This window comes from Anas platyrhynchos, chromosome 2 (genome assembly GCF_047663525.1).
Source record: "Anas platyrhynchos isolate ZD024472 breed Pekin duck chromosome 2, IASCAAS_PekinDuck_T2T, whole genome shotgun sequence".
In the NCBI taxonomy this organism is placed as follows: Eukaryota; Metazoa; Chordata; class Aves; order Anseriformes; family Anatidae; genus Anas; species Anas platyrhynchos.
In genome coordinates this window covers 11,830,005-11,848,716 of record NC_092588.1, presented here as the reverse complement: position 1 = coordinate 11,848,716, position 18,712 = coordinate 11,830,005, and the positions used below count along the sequence as shown (strand labels likewise).

At 40.9% G+C, this 18,712-nt stretch overlaps 1 protein-coding gene across 2 annotated transcripts in view; it reads left to right on the top strand.

Moving 5' to 3' along the window:
* FER1L6 (fer-1 like family member 6) overlaps positions 1-18,712 on the top strand; it is an 84,167-nt gene that overhangs the window by 29,839 nt on the left and 35,616 nt on the right. For both annotated transcript variants that reach the window (XM_038175343.2, XM_027452678.3), the window contains exons 8-18: positions 1,072-1,228; positions 2,183-2,369; positions 3,954-4,146; positions 5,193-5,542; positions 8,690-8,798; positions 10,571-10,748; positions 14,235-14,355; positions 14,931-15,031; positions 15,708-15,798; positions 17,063-17,179; positions 18,274-18,426. In XM_038175343.2, coding sequence (XP_038031271.2) covers positions 1,072-1,228; positions 2,183-2,369; positions 3,954-4,146; positions 5,193-5,542; positions 8,690-8,798; positions 10,571-10,748; positions 14,235-14,355; positions 14,931-15,031; positions 15,708-15,798; positions 17,063-17,179; positions 18,274-18,426 — 1,757 coding nt within the window. The remainder of the gene's footprint in view (positions 1-1,071; positions 1,229-2,182; positions 2,370-3,953; positions 4,147-5,192; positions 5,543-8,689; positions 8,799-10,570; positions 10,749-14,234; positions 14,356-14,930; positions 15,032-15,707; positions 15,799-17,062; positions 17,180-18,273; positions 18,427-18,712) is intronic.

Genomic DNA, 18,712 nt, shown 5'->3' with positions numbered 1-18,712 from the left:
GAGGGAGGTGCATTGCTTTTCCACCTAGGTGTTTGAGTTATATGCCAAGGGATAAATTTAGCCCCTTTTTTTTTTTTCTTTTTTGGAAAACTTGTTTTCCTATTTGGGTACCAGTGAACCAGCTGAAGCTTCAGGAAAAAAAGTTCAACCTTGAAAACATCTTAACAATGTACTCATTGGTGGATGCACTTATCAGAGCCAGCTTTTCTTTTCAGTCAGAGTGGGCAGCTGAATGCTTACAAAACCTGAATCCAACTGCTTGTTGCAGAGCAGCTGAAGGTCCACCACATGTGTTGGGGTAGAATGGGTGGAGGTAGGGCGAGAGAAGGGAGCATAGAAGAAATTGTGAGGAGAGCTGAAGGTGAGAACAGAGTCTGAGCAGAAAGGGGGAGAGAAGGAAGTGATGAAAAGATGACCATGGCTCCACCTGACCTTCCATCTTCAGAGATTTCCAGTGCTTTCTGAAATTTGAAGCTAAGAGAAAATTACTTATCCTTCCCCTCCTCTCCCCCCTTCCACTTTTTTTTTTTTTTTGGTCTGTTTTTACAACCATCCACAAAACACATATTTTCCTTTCCTCCACAGTTACTCAAGAATCAGATCTTGTCTCAGTCTTTAGGAATGGCTGTATTTAGGCCACTTGCTATAGATGTCACCCAGCTATGGCATCTAAAGACAAAACAGCAGAATCATTCGGGCCACCCTCACTTCAGGGCTCCTGAATTAATGAATGAACAAAAATAGCCTGGCTGAAGTGAGCAGTCTATGTCACTAGTCAGACTGCTTTAGTGCCTGTATTTCTTCCTCATAACTTTATGGGAGGGCTGTCTCTGAGGGTTGATCATAGTCCTGGGATCCCAGAGCATCCTAGTACACTCTTTTCTCTCTCTCACACTCTTTTTTTTGGACCCAACGTGATGGTCAACAACTTAATGTAAAGTTTTAGGACCTTGCATGAGGAGGGTTGATCAAGCAGGGCCGCAGCAAGGGCTGTTGTGGGTGAATTCGCATGAACATTTGCATGTTTTGCACCCACCTCTAGCTGTGTGTTTAAGTTTGTCCATCTTACAGGTCATCATTTTTGTGACAAGTGGGCACTTCTCACAGACCCTGCTGACATTAGGACGGGAGCCAAGGGATACCTGAAGTGTGACATCAGTGTGACTGGCAAAGGCGACACGATACAAGCCACACAGAAAACAGCTGATACTGAGGAGCAGATTGAAAAGTATTGCTATAGATTTTTTGTTTGTTTGTTTGTTTGTTTATTTGTTTTTTACTGCATTCTTCTTTACTAAGTACCTCAAAATTCCTCTGCTCTATTTTCAGTCCTGGCCTTGCTAACACAGGGTTAATAGCAGAAGTCACCATATACCTGGCTGTTCTGATGCGCTCAAAGAGAGTTTTTTTATAATCCTCTCATCTAAATTGAAAGGCACGTTAGGGTCACTTCTCTGTAGCTGATAGAGTTGACCATGCCCTGTGGCTAAGTGCCAGATTATCCCTGACAGAAGGTTCACTGATCTGAAATCAGCAGAAATATTTCGCAGAAGCAATGAAGTAAGAAGAAAAAGCATGAGGAGATGCTATTCTTTCTCATCCATCAGATGTGTGCACATAAATATTTTCTATATCCTTAGGTAAACTCAAGTGCATTCTCCATGTAAAATACAGAAATTCAATGAGCTGCCAGCATACTGCACATTTTACAAGAGCAATGTTTCTGGTCAGTACTACCATACAGGACCAAGTCCAAGGAGGGCCAGCAAGATGACAGGGGGCTGGAACACATGGCCTACAAGAGGGGGAGTGGGTTGGTTACTTGAGCCTTAAGAAAAACAGGTTAAGGAGCATCTTACTGGTGTCTTCAACTATCAAATGAAGAGGGCAGAGCTGGACTGAACCTGCTTTGAGCAGGGGGTTGGGCCAGATGACATCCAGAGGTCACCTCCAAACTGTGTTTTCTGTGCTTTCATAGTTAGTTGTCTATCACATAGACATGGCTCCTGAATAATGTGGTACCACTTTCTCATGGTAACCAGAAAAGATTTTAGTTTAGAAACAGAAACAAATTCATATTCCCTCAGAACACAAGCTAACTTGAGGTGACGATTCTGGAGAAAAACATCACTTTGTTGTTTGAGCTTTCTGTTTTAAGGATTTGGCTTCTTTCTAATTTCAGGAACCTCTTGATCCCCAAAGGATTTCCATCTGAAAGACCATGGGCCAGATTTTATGTGAGAATTTACAAAGCAGAAGGGCTTCCGAAGATGAACTCTAGCATCATGGCCAATGTCACCAAAGCATTCATAGGCGACAGTAAGGACCTTGTGGATCCCTATGTGGTGGTCATGTTTGCAGGTCAAATGGTAATTGGGATCCTCTTGATCACAAACGTAGGCCTTCTTTCCTGCTAGCTATGTTATAGGCAGGCAATAGAGATGATGTTTTACATAACTTATTGTTATGTAAAACAGGGAAGACATATTTCTTTCATCAGAAGGAAAATTTTCATTTCTTAAATTTTGCAGGAACAAAGTGAAGGAAATACTTAATGCCAGTGGAAGAACTGGTATCAGCCTCACAGCTATAGGTTAGAGTCAGGCAGCAGGATGGGAAAGTAAATTCTGCAGAAGTTGCTAAAATGTCCAGTTACAAGACAGTGAATCACCCAGTGTAGTATTACATCAGTCCTATATTCTGGTCTCATTAAAGTGAAGAAAACAGGACTGAAATCACTAAAATAGGTTCAATCTGGATTTTAGGGATGTGTATTCACTAGGGGACTATTCTGCTGTAATTCAGCAGAAAACCTTGTAGGTTTTTTGGGGGTAGCCAGAGAAGAAGCATTCAAGCAGACTCTCAGTGATGCCTGGCTTCATTACACCTGCAGCTCCTGCAAAATTTAACATGGTTCTACAGAGAGCTGCCTTCTGACTTGATGGTGGAAAAGGACCCAGGGATTTAGTTCCCCTGTTAAGTCCAGGAAGCACTGTGTCAGGGAGCTTGTCTTCATTATGGACCTCACAAGGAAAGAATCTAACTGGAAAAGGTCTTAAACCAGCAATGCTTTCTGTGTGCATGGAAGCCATGGGGTGAACTCTAGTTCATCCTTTACAGATGTTTTGGGCATGAGAATGATGCCTGTGGTGCTGATTTCATCATTTATTGTGAACCCAAATTGCAAAGTGTTACATCTGAAACTAGTATGGGTTAAAATGATTCGTTAAATGTGTGCAGCTTCTTCAGGCTTAATAGAGATATGAAGAAGACACAAGAATGGGTGACTGATGTGAGTTTGCAGACTGGCATGTAAAATATGGGTTTAGAGATATCGTTGGCAAGTTTTTTTACTCATTTCTCTTCACCAAACGTGAAAGCAGACGGCCTGCGGCTGCACTGATTGTTTTATGGTCCTGCCCTCTCCGCCAGGCTAGGAGGAGCTCCAGCCTACCTCCCTAGCACACAGGCGTGTGCCCAGAACACGAGCCACAGTAATCATATTTTATACTAGATAAATTGCCTCGATTAAGGTAATTCCATTGGTACCTACAGCCTGGCAGCTATAATGAATTTCATCTTACGAGACAAATTGCACTGCATTACTACTACCAAGGTATTTCAAAAGCCATTTAAAGATGTGCAGTTTGTAGCAGAAACACCAAAGTCTGGCTTCCTAGACATGTTTTGTGCATAAGCGACCTGAAGAAATAGATTTTATTCTGAGCTCTGCTATATGCAGGTGAGAATTCTTAAGCCATAATGTGGTCTTTTATTAGATACAGAGGGGAAAATAAACAATCTAACAGAGAAACAGATGTACTTTCAAGATAGGATATTTGTGCTTACAAATTGACTGGAAAGATGTTACTGAGTGCAATTTCTGCTATACTCACTGCTGTTCTCCAGAGTCTGATCCCTCTAGGGTTAAATATCCTGGACTTTCATTTCAGGGTCGGACAACAGTGCAAAAGAACTGTGCAGATCCTGTATGGCACGAACAGATTATCTTCAAGGAAATGTTCCCTCCACTCTGCCGAAGAGTCAAAATCCAGGTCTGGGATGAAGGCAGCATGAATGACGTGGCCTTAGCCACCCACTTCATCGATTTGAAGAAAATATCAAATGAACAAGATGGTGACAAAGGTAAATGGAAAAATGCCTGTTCCAAAACATGTCCCTACAGTAAAATCTACTTGTTTGAGACCTGGGCATTGACTAATTCAATTTCAGGGATTCCCAGAGCTCAAGTAAATCCTTCTTTTTTTTTTTTTTTTTTTTTTTTTTTTTTTTTTTGGTTCTTAGAGCCATTCTCTTGCTTAATCTGAAGTTATTCTCGTTGTGCTTGGTGTATGGTGGTGTGCCACTGCTTTTCTTGTTACAGGGCTGCTACGTAATTTGGTACCTTCTCTGTAACTGTGGCAATAACTTGCTCTAGCTCGTTAGGGATGACTGACGTAAGTTTGTAGTTTGTGCTAGTTTCTGTCTGCCAATGAAAGCACAAAGTGCAAATTACAGGCATAGCGGGCTTGTGTTTCTGATCAATCCAGGAAGAGCAAAGTGTTTTGTTAGAGCTCAACTGGGTGCCATCATAGCTCAAGAAGGTACCATAGACTAGTGTGTAAGCCCTCATGTATGCGAAGTTCACTACCTGGAGTCATTTCACTGATGTTTGAGCATACCTCTATAGCCTTATTTATGCTGTGTTATCCTAGTGTGGAACATGGTCAGCTATCACAGTTCAGCAAAGCCATGGTACTCCCTTAAACTTGGCAAATTAACTCTCTAGCTGAGGACTTAAACAACAACAAAAGATAAATCATATAAGGTGGGTAGTGGCATGGGAATGTGACAAGGTAAGAAAACCTTTCCCACTGTACCCCAGTCCTCAGTCTGTGGTAGCAGGCTCTTTTTTTTCTCAAGAGGTGCAATACGTCCCATGCACCCAGCACATGTAGTATGAACAGCTTCTGAGAAAGAGCTGCAGGTTGGCAGAGTCTCTGGCTGGGTATTGACAGAGGCTCCTTGGTGCCTAAGAATTGCCCTGAAAAACAGTGAATTGGTCACCACCGGTATAGAAATGGGTCCAGGTTTGGCTTTTGGTGCACAAGAGGCAAGCTTTCTTTGAGCAGACTGTTGGGAGAGTGCACTAATGCCAAATGGAAATGCCGTAAAATGTGCTTTATCTCCAGGGTTCTTGCCTACCTTTGGGCCTGCCTGGATCAATCTCTATGGCTCAGCCAGGAATAACAGCCTCATGGATGACCACCAGGAGCTTAATGAAGGTTTTGGAGAAGGGGCCTCCTTCAGGGGACGTCTCTTCATAGAGATTGCTGTGGAGATACTTTCAGGAGGAGCCCGTGAGTCAAAGTTTTCCAGGATTGTCAAGGATATCAAATTGCCATCTAAAGATAAAGACTCCAAAGCATCCAAAGGAAAAGACAAAACTGACAAAGCAGGAGAGGATGGAAAGTCAGCTTCTCCTTCAGATAAGACAAACTCAACTGAAGTGGAAGTCGAGCCATTTGATGTGTCTTCAGAGGTCAGTATGATATTAAGAGATTGATTAACATGCGTCCCTGTACTTCTGAAGATGGCTCTGACTTGTGTATTTGATTTCAGGTCATGCAATACCGCTTTTGTGTCTTGGTTCCATAGTCTTGGTATCTTCCCATAATCATGCAACACATTAATATTAGCATTAAAAGCAATAATATAAAATAAAGCATTAATATGTATCTGTAACTGACAGGAAGTATCGCTTAGGACTCAGTTTCCATAAAACTTAATTCTTCTGCCCTATTGCCCTTTCTGCACTAGCTGCATCCATGTGTTTCTACTAGAACCTTACAGGATGTAATACCTGCTAAATGGTAGAGAGCCAAGGGAATAGATTGCAATAAGTCTGATTTCCTGCACTCATTTGAGAAAATTGGTAGTTGTCAATTGAAGTCAGTAGGGAAACACTGATGTAAAATTTCTGCAAGTGCAGAGAGATTCAAGTGCAGCCTAGATGGCTGCATCTAACTTCCTTTAGCCCTGCATTGTCAGTGCAGCTTTAGATTGGCTTAGCCTCAGCTGAAGTTAACCCATGTAAATTTACTGCCTTCACCTGCTGTACGGATTTGCAACCTTGGAGGATCTGTGCTATGGTGCTTTGAGCAGGTTGTGCAGTTGTGGCAAGACGTGGGCTCAGATGCTGAACCACTCTCTGATTCCTGCTCCATCACATCACAGTCTGGGAGCAACAGCACATAGGTACATACAAAAGCTCTATTTTTTACCCAATAATTGGGAAGAAAAAATATTTTTTACCAGTTTTCTTCCCCCTTCAGTACAGCATGCCACTGATCAAAATTTTGACTTTTGTAATGGGAGTCTCACCTTAGTGCCTAAGGTAATTGTGTCCTTTGGTAGATCTGATTCCTGGTCTTTTGACTCCATCTCTACAAGTAAATAAAACATGAGAAATGGTTCTCTGGTCTTGAGGTCTAGCCTTGCCAAGTGCTTGTTCTTAGACTCTGCCCCATCATTGCCTGCATGAGTGCTAGCTGGAACAGGTCAAGGAGTGTGTTAGCAGAGAAATGGTATGGGTAATTGTACGCCAGTGTGCAAGCCTGTGCCCTGGTCTTGCTTTATATACTTATATAGCTGCAAATTGCCTTCTTCCCTCAGGTCTTCTCTGAAGATTGTAATAGACGTGACATGAAAAGAAATTTATTTTCATATAGATTTTCCTTTATATAGAAGAGATCTATTTTTATGAGGGCTTCAGACAATATGGTTTTAGGTACTAGCTAAATACTCCAGGTAGGGAAACAAACCCTGCTGAAACACCAATAAATATTAATAATAGTAATAAGGATTTATTTCTGATAACTTTGCCTCAGTTTCAAATACAGAATGAGTAAAAGGCAACAACATAATGCAATGCTGCTTGGTATTCTTTTGTTTTTGACATTCAGCAATATTTCACACTACAGTAGACACAGTAATTGTATTACGACTCTCTGAAAAGAAAAGCAGGAACGGGAGCCATTACAAATAAGGCAAAAAATGTCACATAGTGCCTCTGAGACAACAGAGGCAAATTACCTGGCCCCAAAGCTCAACTTTATTGACCGAGTCCAACAGCGAAAAGATATTAAACATTTGTAATTTGCTTTCTTTATAATGGCTGGTGGATGTGTTGGTCGTAAGCTCTGAGCCTCAGCTTTACTAGGCACACCACGCTCTGGGTTCATGCTGAAAATAATCAAGATGCAGAGAAGCCAACGCTACTCTGGAGCTGCAGTCTGCTTGTGGTGTTAACTTTGATTTGAGATGCTGCTAATCCTTTCACTGAAGACCTATGCTCCTTTGCTGTGTATAGCAAAGGGCTTTGTTTTTTTATTCAAAATGAAGAGGTCATGGGCTATGTCAAAGGCAGTTTCTGCTTTGAAAAAGGCAGGGAAACAAATATTCATGTACAGCTGATGTTTTATTCATTGCCTCACTGTTGCAAAAGACACTACTTCTGATCTTGCCTAATGGGCTTCAGGAGATGGGTGTTCATGCTGTGAAATCAGTAGTATTTGCATCAGGTAGATTGTGGCAGTCAGGATGTGAGTTTGAGGAGAACTCAAAGGAAAAAAACCAGCTTGCTTAAGCTTAGTCTTGTCTTGGGACTAATAGCTTGTTTAGTTAATAACCTGAGAGCACTGGAGGTCTCAGCTAGCTTCCCTTGGATGTGTCTCCAAGAGGTTTATAAAGAGCCAAACTGAGTCTCAAAACTCCACAAAAGGTCGTTACCCTTTGCAGGGTGTGCTTCTGTGTTGAGACTCTTTGGTTCCTGTGCTTCCACATTCTGTGAAAAGCTGCAAACAGGGCTACCAGTCTCTGTGCTGTGATGCCAGGGAAGGTAAACAGCAAAGGACTACTCCCCACACACGGAGAGCCCACCTTTGCGTTGGTGGTTTAAAACACAGAATAAAAAAGTCAATGGCTGCTTGGTTTCACTAGGCTTTTGCACAGGGCTGGCATCTAATAAAATGTGTATGCAAAAAATCTTTGAGTCTTACTTACAAGGCCAATGTCTTGGCAGTACAAACACAAGGGCAGTAGGTAGAAGTCATCCCTGGAGAAGTAGAGCTGGACAAGCACTCCTCTGCCTGGATGCATTAGCGTGGTAGCATTTACTATCACAATGCAAATGAGTACTGCTACACTTACTGCAAAATAACTTATCTCAGGATGGTGACGTGTCAAAGAGAGCCCTTGAACTGCCATAGGTTGAATGATGGTACAGGAATATGTGGATATACTAAAACCATTTAATAGGAACTTCTGGTGAGGAGGAATATGAAGTGAGAGGTAATGACTTCTATGTGACCATCTGATATAGCTGGACACTACTGATAAGACCAAAGTCATACAGATTCTTTCCCTTTTTCCTTTTTTCCCTTTGTCCCTTTTTCACTTTTTCCCTTTCCCTTTCTCTTTTCCTTTTTCCAATCAGAGCAGATTGTTAGAATGTTATTACTTCTCCCTACATATTGTCTCACTGAGCACTTCAGACTGATAGATATACAACAGTAACACAGCTGCTAGAGACCTGTAAAGGCTCTGTGCTATAAAAAAAGAGTAGAAGATAAAATAAATGCCATGTTTTTTTTTTTTTTTTTTTTTCTGCCTCCTTCTTTTCCAATAGATCTATGAAGAGAAAATTGAGGATTTCCTCCTCTTTGGGACATTTTTTGAAGCCACAATGATTGATAGGAAGGTTGGGGACAAGCCAATAACCTTTGAGGTTTCTGTTGGTAAGTGTGTTAAGCTCATCTCCAAAGCAGAGTGGAGGTCTTGACTGCAAGTGGACACTATGTGCTATTGACAGCTCTGTCTCAGGGTTCAGGCATCACCTTCAGAGCAGGGATTACAGGTTTGTATTAAAGTCTGATCATCATTTCCCTGGGTAGCATCATGCTTATTCCAGTCACTTAGCTGTCTCTGCTCCCAGGTGCTCTGTATTAATACAAATCCTCTCACTCAATACACAGCGACTCACCCAGTATTTACCCTCCAAATCTCCTGGGAGATCCAACTGAAAAAGTTTATCTCAGCATGGTGCTCATTCTGCAGTGCTCGTTGCAACTTGTCCCTGGCTGTGATGGAGCCTCTTTGCAGGGAGGATCTGTGTGGACCCTCTTGGCCAACCCCGCTGACCTACATGTGGGTTTGTGAGTGTGGCATGGGGGTTATTGTATAGCCAAGCCTCAAAATGAATGCACCAGCTTGCCCTTTGAAATCCTCCCAATAAGTCCTGTTCTCTTTCTGGGTAAAGCTGGGCAGTACTGCATGAGCCGCATCCTCATGTTGGAGCTGAGTTGTCCCCAGGAGCAGACTAAAGAAAAAAATAAGACATTTTTATGAATGTTGACTGGATATTTTCAAACCAGAAGAAATTTCCCGTGAGAGAGAAGCCAGAAATGGTCTTATTTCCCTTGCAGGGGTATGCTTATCTCTGTGTTAGAGACCCAAGGCAGAGTAACACCCTGACACTTGCCATCTTTGTGCTTACATAAGTTGGTACACTCAATTGCAAGGGTATGTGTGCAGGGAGAGTTACTCTGACAAACAGAGAAATCAATGAGTGATATTGATTCATGCTGAAACTTAGCAGGAAGCAGAGCTAGGAATAACAAGAAACTATGTACATAGTTGGGTAAGAAATGATACTGAGTCTTGTTGGAAGTAATACTAAAGATGAGTCTGACTCTGAACTCTGGACCTGAACATCTGTCAGTTATCTGTGCAGTTGAAATTCAGATCCAAATTTGGCAAATATCCATTATTTACACGAGGAGCAGAACCTAAAATCCAGATTGTGATGTTGTATGGGGTGACTCAGCACATCCCTTTCCTGCAGTGAATGTTTTCTGTCTGTATCTCATAAAATCTGTAATTACCACTCTGATGGATGCACGTCTTCCCCAGTGCTGATAACTGCCCTTTAAGGCAAAATCATATCAGAGAAGACAGCTGTATTGTTAGCAGAGTTGTGTGGATTCAGGCATGAAGTTGGGGCCTCAAATTATTGTTATTGCTGAAGGTCCCTCTGCAACCCTACTTTGCAAAATTTTCTTGGCTGAAAATGAGCTTTAGCACTTCTGAGATCAGACTTTGTGATGATCATCCACATGTTGTAAAGAAGACATAGAGTTGCTATGTAAATCAAACACACATAGAGACTCCTGGGTCTAGAAATGTCAACACAGTATTGGTTTTGCTTCTGAATTTCTTTATCAAAAGCAGAAGTTCCTTTTGTTTTCCTAGGGGCCAACAAACAGAAAATAACACCACTCTGTGGTACCCTAGGAACCTATTGGGAAGGGCTGGCAAGAAAGCCCTGTCCTGGAATCTGAAAAGACATTGTGATAGACTTAAATTATTAGGACCTTTATATGCAGAACAACTAATGAACATGAGGGGACAAAGATTTTTCACTATGAATATTCTTCCTCTTTTTAAACCCTCATTCCAATTTGCCACCTCCAAGGTAGCCATCTCTTCACTTGTAATCCTGTGTCTCTAGGTAACTTTGGTAGAGTTACTGATGGAGTGTCAGTGGGAGCTGGAGGGAAAAAGAAGGCACGTGGTGAAGTGGAAGAAAGTCTGCTACATGAGAGGGAGGATGAAATTTCTCATGACCTTGGAGTACCCTTGATATCCACCACACACCCTGAGAAGCCACTAATCACAGGTGGGAACAGGTGAGGATCTATGTTTTAAAGCCTCATCATGCGCAACTCTGGTTGCTGTTTTATAATCCCGTGGGACTCATTAATTAACCCTGGCAGCATTAAACCAATTGTGTGGATTTAAGATTTTTAAAAGAGGATGTTGTGCATCTTCTATCACATCTTTCACAACAGTAAATTTTCCAGGCTCCACTGAAGTGGATGGGCTACATGCCATTTTTCACTGCCTGCTGATTTTCACTGCCTGCTGATTTTGGCTTCATTGGCTCTTGAACTTCTTGTTCCAATGTTTTTAAAAGGGCTGCGTTATGCTGATTATCATTTGGAAAGCTGTAAGAAAGAGTACAACTCCTTCAGTGCTGTCCCTGGCTGAGGGTTCTATACCCTGATTACAAGTAGCATCCATCCAGTGATCAGCTCCAGAAGCAGAGTAACACGTCAAAATATTGACATCTGGTCAAGGCAAGAGACAGTTTCCCTGAACACTTTCCAGAGCTAATAATTATAGATGTAGATTTAAAAAGCAAGTAGTAACAAAAGTAGGAGGAAATAGTCCTCCTAAAATAAAGGATGGAGCAATGAATGAGTACATGCAGAAGACTTCTAAATGGCTTTGCTTATAAACAAAGTGTAAAGGTTTAATTCATTTCAAAGATACCAATGAAAAGAAATATTTTCTTTGCTGCTTTGTTAGGTAGAACAATCCCTAGTACAGCCAACTGCCAAGACTAGATGGTATCTCTTTCTGTAGAAGGCCAGGCACTGCCAAGCAGTTTACAGATATAAGGGCCAGGTGGGAAATTGGAACCTGGATCTGTTTGATTTCTGGGCCTCCCTAAAGTTAAGAAGTACTTTTGTCCTTTCCTGCAATTGGTGATTCAGCCAGATTAAATAAGAAGCAGTGGAACAAAACAAAAATGAAAATACCATAGCAGATTTTTTTTTTCTATAGCTAATAAATAAATAAAAGGGGAAAAACAATGTTTATCAGAAAGATAGTTGCCTCTCCTCATTACCAGGATTGCATATTTGGGTACATGCTGGGTTATTATCCTCCATGAGAGACTTTGAGATTTTTAGTTTTTCCCTTAACAAAAATTCAGATTTAAAGAACTGTTGTAAAAGAATGAATCATTCTTCAAATATACTACTTGCTTCTCGACTCTCTCCAATATTAGCCAAGTTTGCTCTCATTACGTGTCCTTGTTCCTCAAATTTATGTAACATGCTGCATCTTTTTTTTTTTCCTTCTGTGCTATCTAAAACAGTTTGGCCAGCCACAGATACCAAATAGTGACTTTAGGGCTGTCACCTCATATTGGAATCTTACCAGTATCATTGCTGGTTATTTTCAGTATTAATCAGTACGTAATGTGATACCAATATTTTAAATAAACTCTGTGTTTTTAAATCATAAATGAACAGCATAAAAAAATAATAAGAGTCCATTTTGGAGATTAAACCACTAGCTAATTAAAAGAGCAGGCAGAGCAATGAGACCTCTCATGTAGGGACCATGAAATTGCCAGGAATTTTCCACATTTATATCAAAATATATGGCATGCATAAGCTAAAATGGAAAAAGTGGTTCCCACAAATTCTCATAGAAGGAGTAATAAACTTCAGAGCTCAGTCTTCCATTTGAGTTATTTCATGGCCATATAATTTTCTTAGTAAATCCCATGGAAGAACTAATGCGCTCTGTGAATTTCAGGTCAAGAAGTTCTGGCATTGAGAGCTAGTTGAGAGATTGTTCCTCCCTCTTATGAAAGCACCAAATGTTTGACTGTCCAAGACCTGTGTAGCTCTGCTGCTCACCAAATTTGATGTGTAATGCTCAACTTGCTGTAGGTTATGGTGGGACAAGTACATTGGAAATTCTGCTTGTCTTATGATATTCCATAGGACAGTCAAATGTAGTTGTAGAGATGATTTTCATCTATTTTTGAACAGTAAAACTTTTCTAAAAAAACTATTAGGGTGTTTTGGGTTTTTGTGGCAAGGACTTGGTAGTGGGGGGCTGCAGGGGTGGTCTCTGTGAGCATAGCCCAGCAGCTGCCCCATGTCAGATCAGAGCCAGCTCCAGCTGCTCCAAAAGGGATCTGCTCCTGGCCAGAGTTGAGCCAGTGAGTGATGCTGTTTGCACCTCTGTGAGAGCAGATTTAAAAAATGGAAAAAAACTGCTGCACAACAGCAGCTGGTAAAGTGAGGAGTGAGAACCAGCCCTACAGACCCCAAGGTCAGTGCAGAAGGAGGGCAGGAGGTGCTCCAGGCACCAGAGCTGAAGTACCACAGCCTCTCCCAGAGGAGAGGAAATGGAAAATGCAACCATTTTTCCTTCCAGTTGTGGGACACTGTGAAGAGGAGGAGGCTCCAGGACTTTTATTCTTTATTATCTAGAGAATCAGTTTCAGTGGAGAAATACTGACCAGTCACAAGATGAGTACACACCGGGAAAGAGTTCTTTGGTACAGCCTCTGCTCAGCTGCAGAGCATGTATTGGTGGCATTCAGTTGGAGCCATTCCCAGAAGAATGTAAAGCAGTTTATAGAGCTTTGTTTCCTTTAAAAAGTCCTCCACTGTCCTGCTGTTATTAGCTAAAATGATGCAGTTTCTACTGTTAAATCCAGTATGGCTAAGCATGGTGTATCACAGCACTGTAGGGAGGACATATAAAGGGAGGACATCAGGTGCTCATCAGGTACATGCTTTTGATGTCGTGGCTGCCACAACCCTAATGAAAACACCAGGCTCTGTGCCGAGTGTGCATTAAAGTTTGCAGAACCTCTGGTTGTGCTGGTGTCTTGCTCATTTTTTCAGTACAAGACCCTCTTTTAAGTAAACACCAGAAGAAAGTAGCTCAGCAAAAAAAAGTCAATATGACAACTTGGCCCTGAGATAGAAAGTGGGAAATGAGAGAGCAGCAGATGCATTTTATTGCTGAGTTGTTAGGAGTTAGGTATCACTTTTACTAAGCAAGGTCCTGCAAATCAGCTTCTACCAAGGCATGTCAATGTCCACTAGCCATTGTTTTTGAAAAAAGTGTCCCATGAAGTGAAAGTGGCAGTGAGACTCTGCCAAACTTGTCCTGCCACGCAGTGCACAGAGCCATTGCTCTTAAAGACTTGATCAGATTTTAATCTTTGCTCATTTTTCTGCTCTATGTTGTACTCCTATTGCTTACCATCATTAACAGAGTATTTCAGAGTTTCTCTGCATGCCTCTTTGCGTGGCTTTTCTCCTACCCTGAAAAACATTGGAATTAGATCCACTGACTTCAAGACTTTTGTTTTCAGGGCTCTCATAGAAAGCATGTGATCTTGTAAGTGATGCTTCTGTTTTTTCTTACCGTGTATTTACTGGATAGCACATATGAACACATCCTGTGGTGTCTTTGTTTTTTATGCTATGAGAGAGCACCAAACAGCTTTCCTTCTATTGCCTCCCCCTGAATTCCTTTCTTACTTTTATGATCTGCTGTGCACGCTGTTTTCCTAGGAACTATCAGTACCTGCCGTACGATGAGAGGAAGCCTTGCATCTGTGTCAAGAGCTACTGGGGCAACCAGACCTTTCGTTTGTACTCCTCCAACACTCTTGAGAAAATGGCAGACCACCTGGTAAGTGGCAACCATGCTCCCAGGTTCAGGCATTCAGCAGATCATGGCAGGGAGAGGTAAGGCTCCCCAGAACAGGCCCCCACAGTTTCCCCCAGCTCTATTTCTTGCCATTTAGCCCTTTATCTTAGCTCGTGAGGACAGACTCCAGTTCTCAATGGTGACTCTAGGTGTTGGGCTAGGCTGTACTTGCTGAGGTTTGAGAAGTTAACTCCAGCAGCTTGCTAAATGTGAGCAGCAGGCTGCACAAAGAACCAAGTTGAGTTATATAGCTTTTCCTCTCAGCTAGTGGAGAATGTTTCCTGCTGACTGGTTTTCACCAAAGTGAGAAAACAAAGCAGCTCCAAGCAGTACAAACATGTTGGAGAGATTGCAGAAAGGTCAAAACAAATCATGCTGCTGGAGCCTTCTCTCTGTGCACATCAAGATTAGTGGTACATCAAAGGTCCTGTTTTGTCACGTTGCAAACCCACCTGCCTCATACTTGCTAGTCATGTGGTGAATAATGGCATTACAGCACTGGCAGAATGACAGAGCACCCTTCTTTGCATAATAGCTTTCTCATGTGTTTTTCTTAGGAGGAATCATTAGAGCAAGTAAAGGATTTGATCAAGGTTTCAGAAATTGAATCTGAGGAGAAAATGAGGACGACTCTAAGTGATTTTATCAATCAGAGCAGGTAACTACATTTACTAAAGGAATACAGAAAATCAACTTTATATGTTGGCCACAAATTCAAGACTAGACAAGGAAACTCGTGATAAAAATAATAATAAAAAGTACAGTAAACTTACTGGGATATATATATTTATTTTGCTATAAAAACAAAGGGCTTCCCAAATTGCAGTTTCTATTTACACAAATAATATATTTTATTGCTACTTTCAATGTTCAATATTGACAGGAGACTGCTGCCAATCATTTCCATATTGCTTTGGCTTTCTGGACTCTAAGAATAGAACATATGTGGAAATAAATAGGATTTAATACAGTGTGAGATAGGCATACTGTAGAAATATGCAAGGTTAACATAAAGCAAAGGATTCGACATGCTAGGATAAATGCTCCAATGGGCTCCATGTCAGACAACATGATTTGGCTCAAAATAGATATAAACCCTAAATTATTAATCCTGTTTTTGTGAAGTGTGGTGCAGAGATTCTGGACTCTATTCTTTGACTCCTCTAGGTGCTCAGTATTTATTTTAGACACAGTATTTCAGCCTCTCTGTCTTCTGGTTCCTGTACTGCAGCAGACAGGGAGCATTTCATTTCAATGCATTTTAGCAACTGGCATAAAAAACAAACCATACCAAACAAACACATATTCAAAAAAAAGTTATTGTTTTGTCCTAGGGCCTTCATTACTTTTGCTGAAAAGAAGCCAAAAGGGTTGAACTACACTACTTTGGACAAAAAAAGACTCCTGCTGTTCAGGCAAGAGCTGGTATGTATATTTTTTCTTTAAGCATTGATGCAACGATCTTAACTGAAAACACATGGGTTGTATACATATTAATTTATATTTGATTTCAACCACAGTGGTATGCTTTATAATTAATATGAATATAATATCCATGAACACTTTTTTTTTTCGATAAAGCCTGCTGTGCTTAATAAAGAGTTGTAAGATATCTTGAAATCATTCAGAACATACTGTTTTGAAATAAAAATAATACATTATAATAATGAACTGATTTTTCTTTTCCATGCATCCTAAAATGTGATGATGCCGAGAACTGTAGAATAATACCCAATTAACATTGCTGTTCAGTAGAATAATACACAATTAAAATTTCAATTTAATTATTGTGGTGGGGCTGAACTTCGACACTAGTAGAGTCTGGCACTTGATATTCTTGGACACTTAAACACCAGAATCAGTGTGGTCTCATGTATTCTAGTTTGTGTTTATTCTACATTTCTGCATTTTAAAGTTTCCTTTACATTTACCCTCCCTCAAGTGCTAGAGGGATGTTAGTATAAGAGAGCATCTGGATTAGGCTGAACAGAGCACAAAAATCATTTGCACTGTTTTTTTTTTTTTTTTTTTAAGATTGTCTGTCTAGTATCTATGAGGAGGTGTTTATGACCATCTTTTGGCAAAGTAGATATATAAAATAGGCCAGATGAGTCACTCCTTAAAAACAGTTTTTCTTCCTATTGTATATAAAGCAAGCTTTGAAATCCTACATTGCTGGGGTTTAAAAGTAGACAGGAGACCTGTTCCCAGTGAAGAAAGCCAGGTATATAGGATGCACTGTAGGATTCATTTGGGTTTAAGCACCTAACTCCTCAGTGGGTAGTGAGGCATTATTCACCTCCTCATGGGAACCAGTGAGGAAAAAAAACCAAAAAAACCTGCAGCTCATCAAAGTGTTCATTAGCTTTATTTATAGTTTGTAGCACAGAATTAGGTGGTGCCTTCTTTCAGAACCAAAGCATTATATTTTTAGGTGGCAATTGTGTTTCTTGGGACTTCCATACATACAGTACACATACAGTACACATCCAGATAGAGAGAAGGTGGGGTACATTCACAATTCTGTTTTTCAGCCCCAAAGAGTTAATCTATTTCTGTTGTTTCTTTTTTTTTTTTCTTTTTTTTTTTTTTTTTTTTAACTTGCATCTAAGACTCTTTCTGTCTTCTGTGTCCAGTTCAAACTGCTTGATAATGCATACAAAATACATGTTGTCTTTCCTGATTGCAGGAAGCATTGTCCAATGATGCCAAGGGGATTGTTCAGCAGCAGAAAAAGATGTCACTGGATGAAATGATACGTGAGACTCAGATATTTATAGATAAGATTCGATTCTTGGTTGATGAGGTAATCCATACAGAAATTCAGATAAATTCACAACTTGATTTTTCATAATACAGTGTGATTAATAAGTTCTGACTTGGTTATCAAGAGTTCTCCTTTGTATATCTGGCCCCAATTGTTTTGCAATTCGTGGAGCTTTTAACACATTAGGGTAGGAAACAGTATGGAGAGGATGTGGTACAGAGTGTTGGTTGTTGTTTTTTAAAAAAAAAATCCTGCCCTGGTGGTTTGGAGACAACCTGCTTTATGATCTGAATTCTTCTCTCTGCTCGTATGGGCATAGTGATTTGGAATAGTATGAGCTCAACGATCTCTTTATTATAATTGACTGTGCAGAAACTGTTTAGACATACTATTAAGCCTGAGAATAACAGAAGAACAACTGTACTTGGTCAGGCCAAAATCCAGCCAATCAAGTGTTCTTTCTGCAAGCTGTCTCTGCTAGCAAACCAAACAGGGCTATGGATATTCCCAGGCTCTGAGGGTGAGTGGCACAGACTGGCATGGTTTGCATCTTACAGCCAAATTGTCTTCCTTCTCAAAACCTAGTACATCCTAGGCTCCTAGTGCCTCCTGAGAACAGTCTCTGGGCTGTTCTTTGCTTCAAACCATGCTTAGACTTTGCTTGGGGAAATGCTCTTCCCTTCAAGGCAGGGCAAGGCTCCATGGAGCATCATCACAAGCAGAATAGCTGATGGAATACCAGTGCTTGAGTTTGGCCCTGGTCCTTTTTTTTTTCTTGTAAAGGTGAAGTTGATAACATTTCCACGGTGGGTACTTTCAGCTTACACAGTTTGTGGGTAAGTGGCTTCCTGAGGTGACCTTACCTGGATTTTTAGTTGTAATTTCCCCTGAGATGATCTGCAGAGTGGGCACTCCTTAATCACCACACAAAGCTCTTTACTTTCAGCTGTGCTTGGGAATGGAAGTTAGGATTGCAAAGCATGAAGTTACAGCCTCTTTTATTCAGGGTATATATCTGCCACTTCACAAGAGAGGTGGGGAATCAGCTCTTGGTGGGGGGTTTTAACAAAAAATTATGGTGGTGGCTCACAGAAAGAATCCAGTTTTAGTTCAGTATTCCTTGCTGTTTAAAGCCGCAGAATACAGTGCCTGATGTGTTCATCTGGATGCTCAGCAACAACAAGAGAGTTGCATATGCAAGAGTCCCGGCAAAACACATACTCTATTCCCCAGAGGAAGAGCAGAGAGGCAAGGACTGTGGGAAGATTAAAACCCATTTCCTGAAAGTAAGTTTGGGGCATTCTGTGAATACAGGTAATGACTTGGTATTGAAGTTTCACACAGGGATTGCATTTTACAAGTTTATCTTTGTAATCTACTAAAAATGTGTACATGTTTATATATGCCATCTGGTAATACTTACTTCTCCTATTTATGCTTGTCCTTCTTGAAGTACTGAATTATTGCCAGGCTTTTGGTGTCTGAGTGATTCATTCCTCTACTGCTTGTTAGAGCAAGTTTATAGCATTGTTTATCTATAGCTATGTAACTAAACAGATAGCAGAGGTGCAG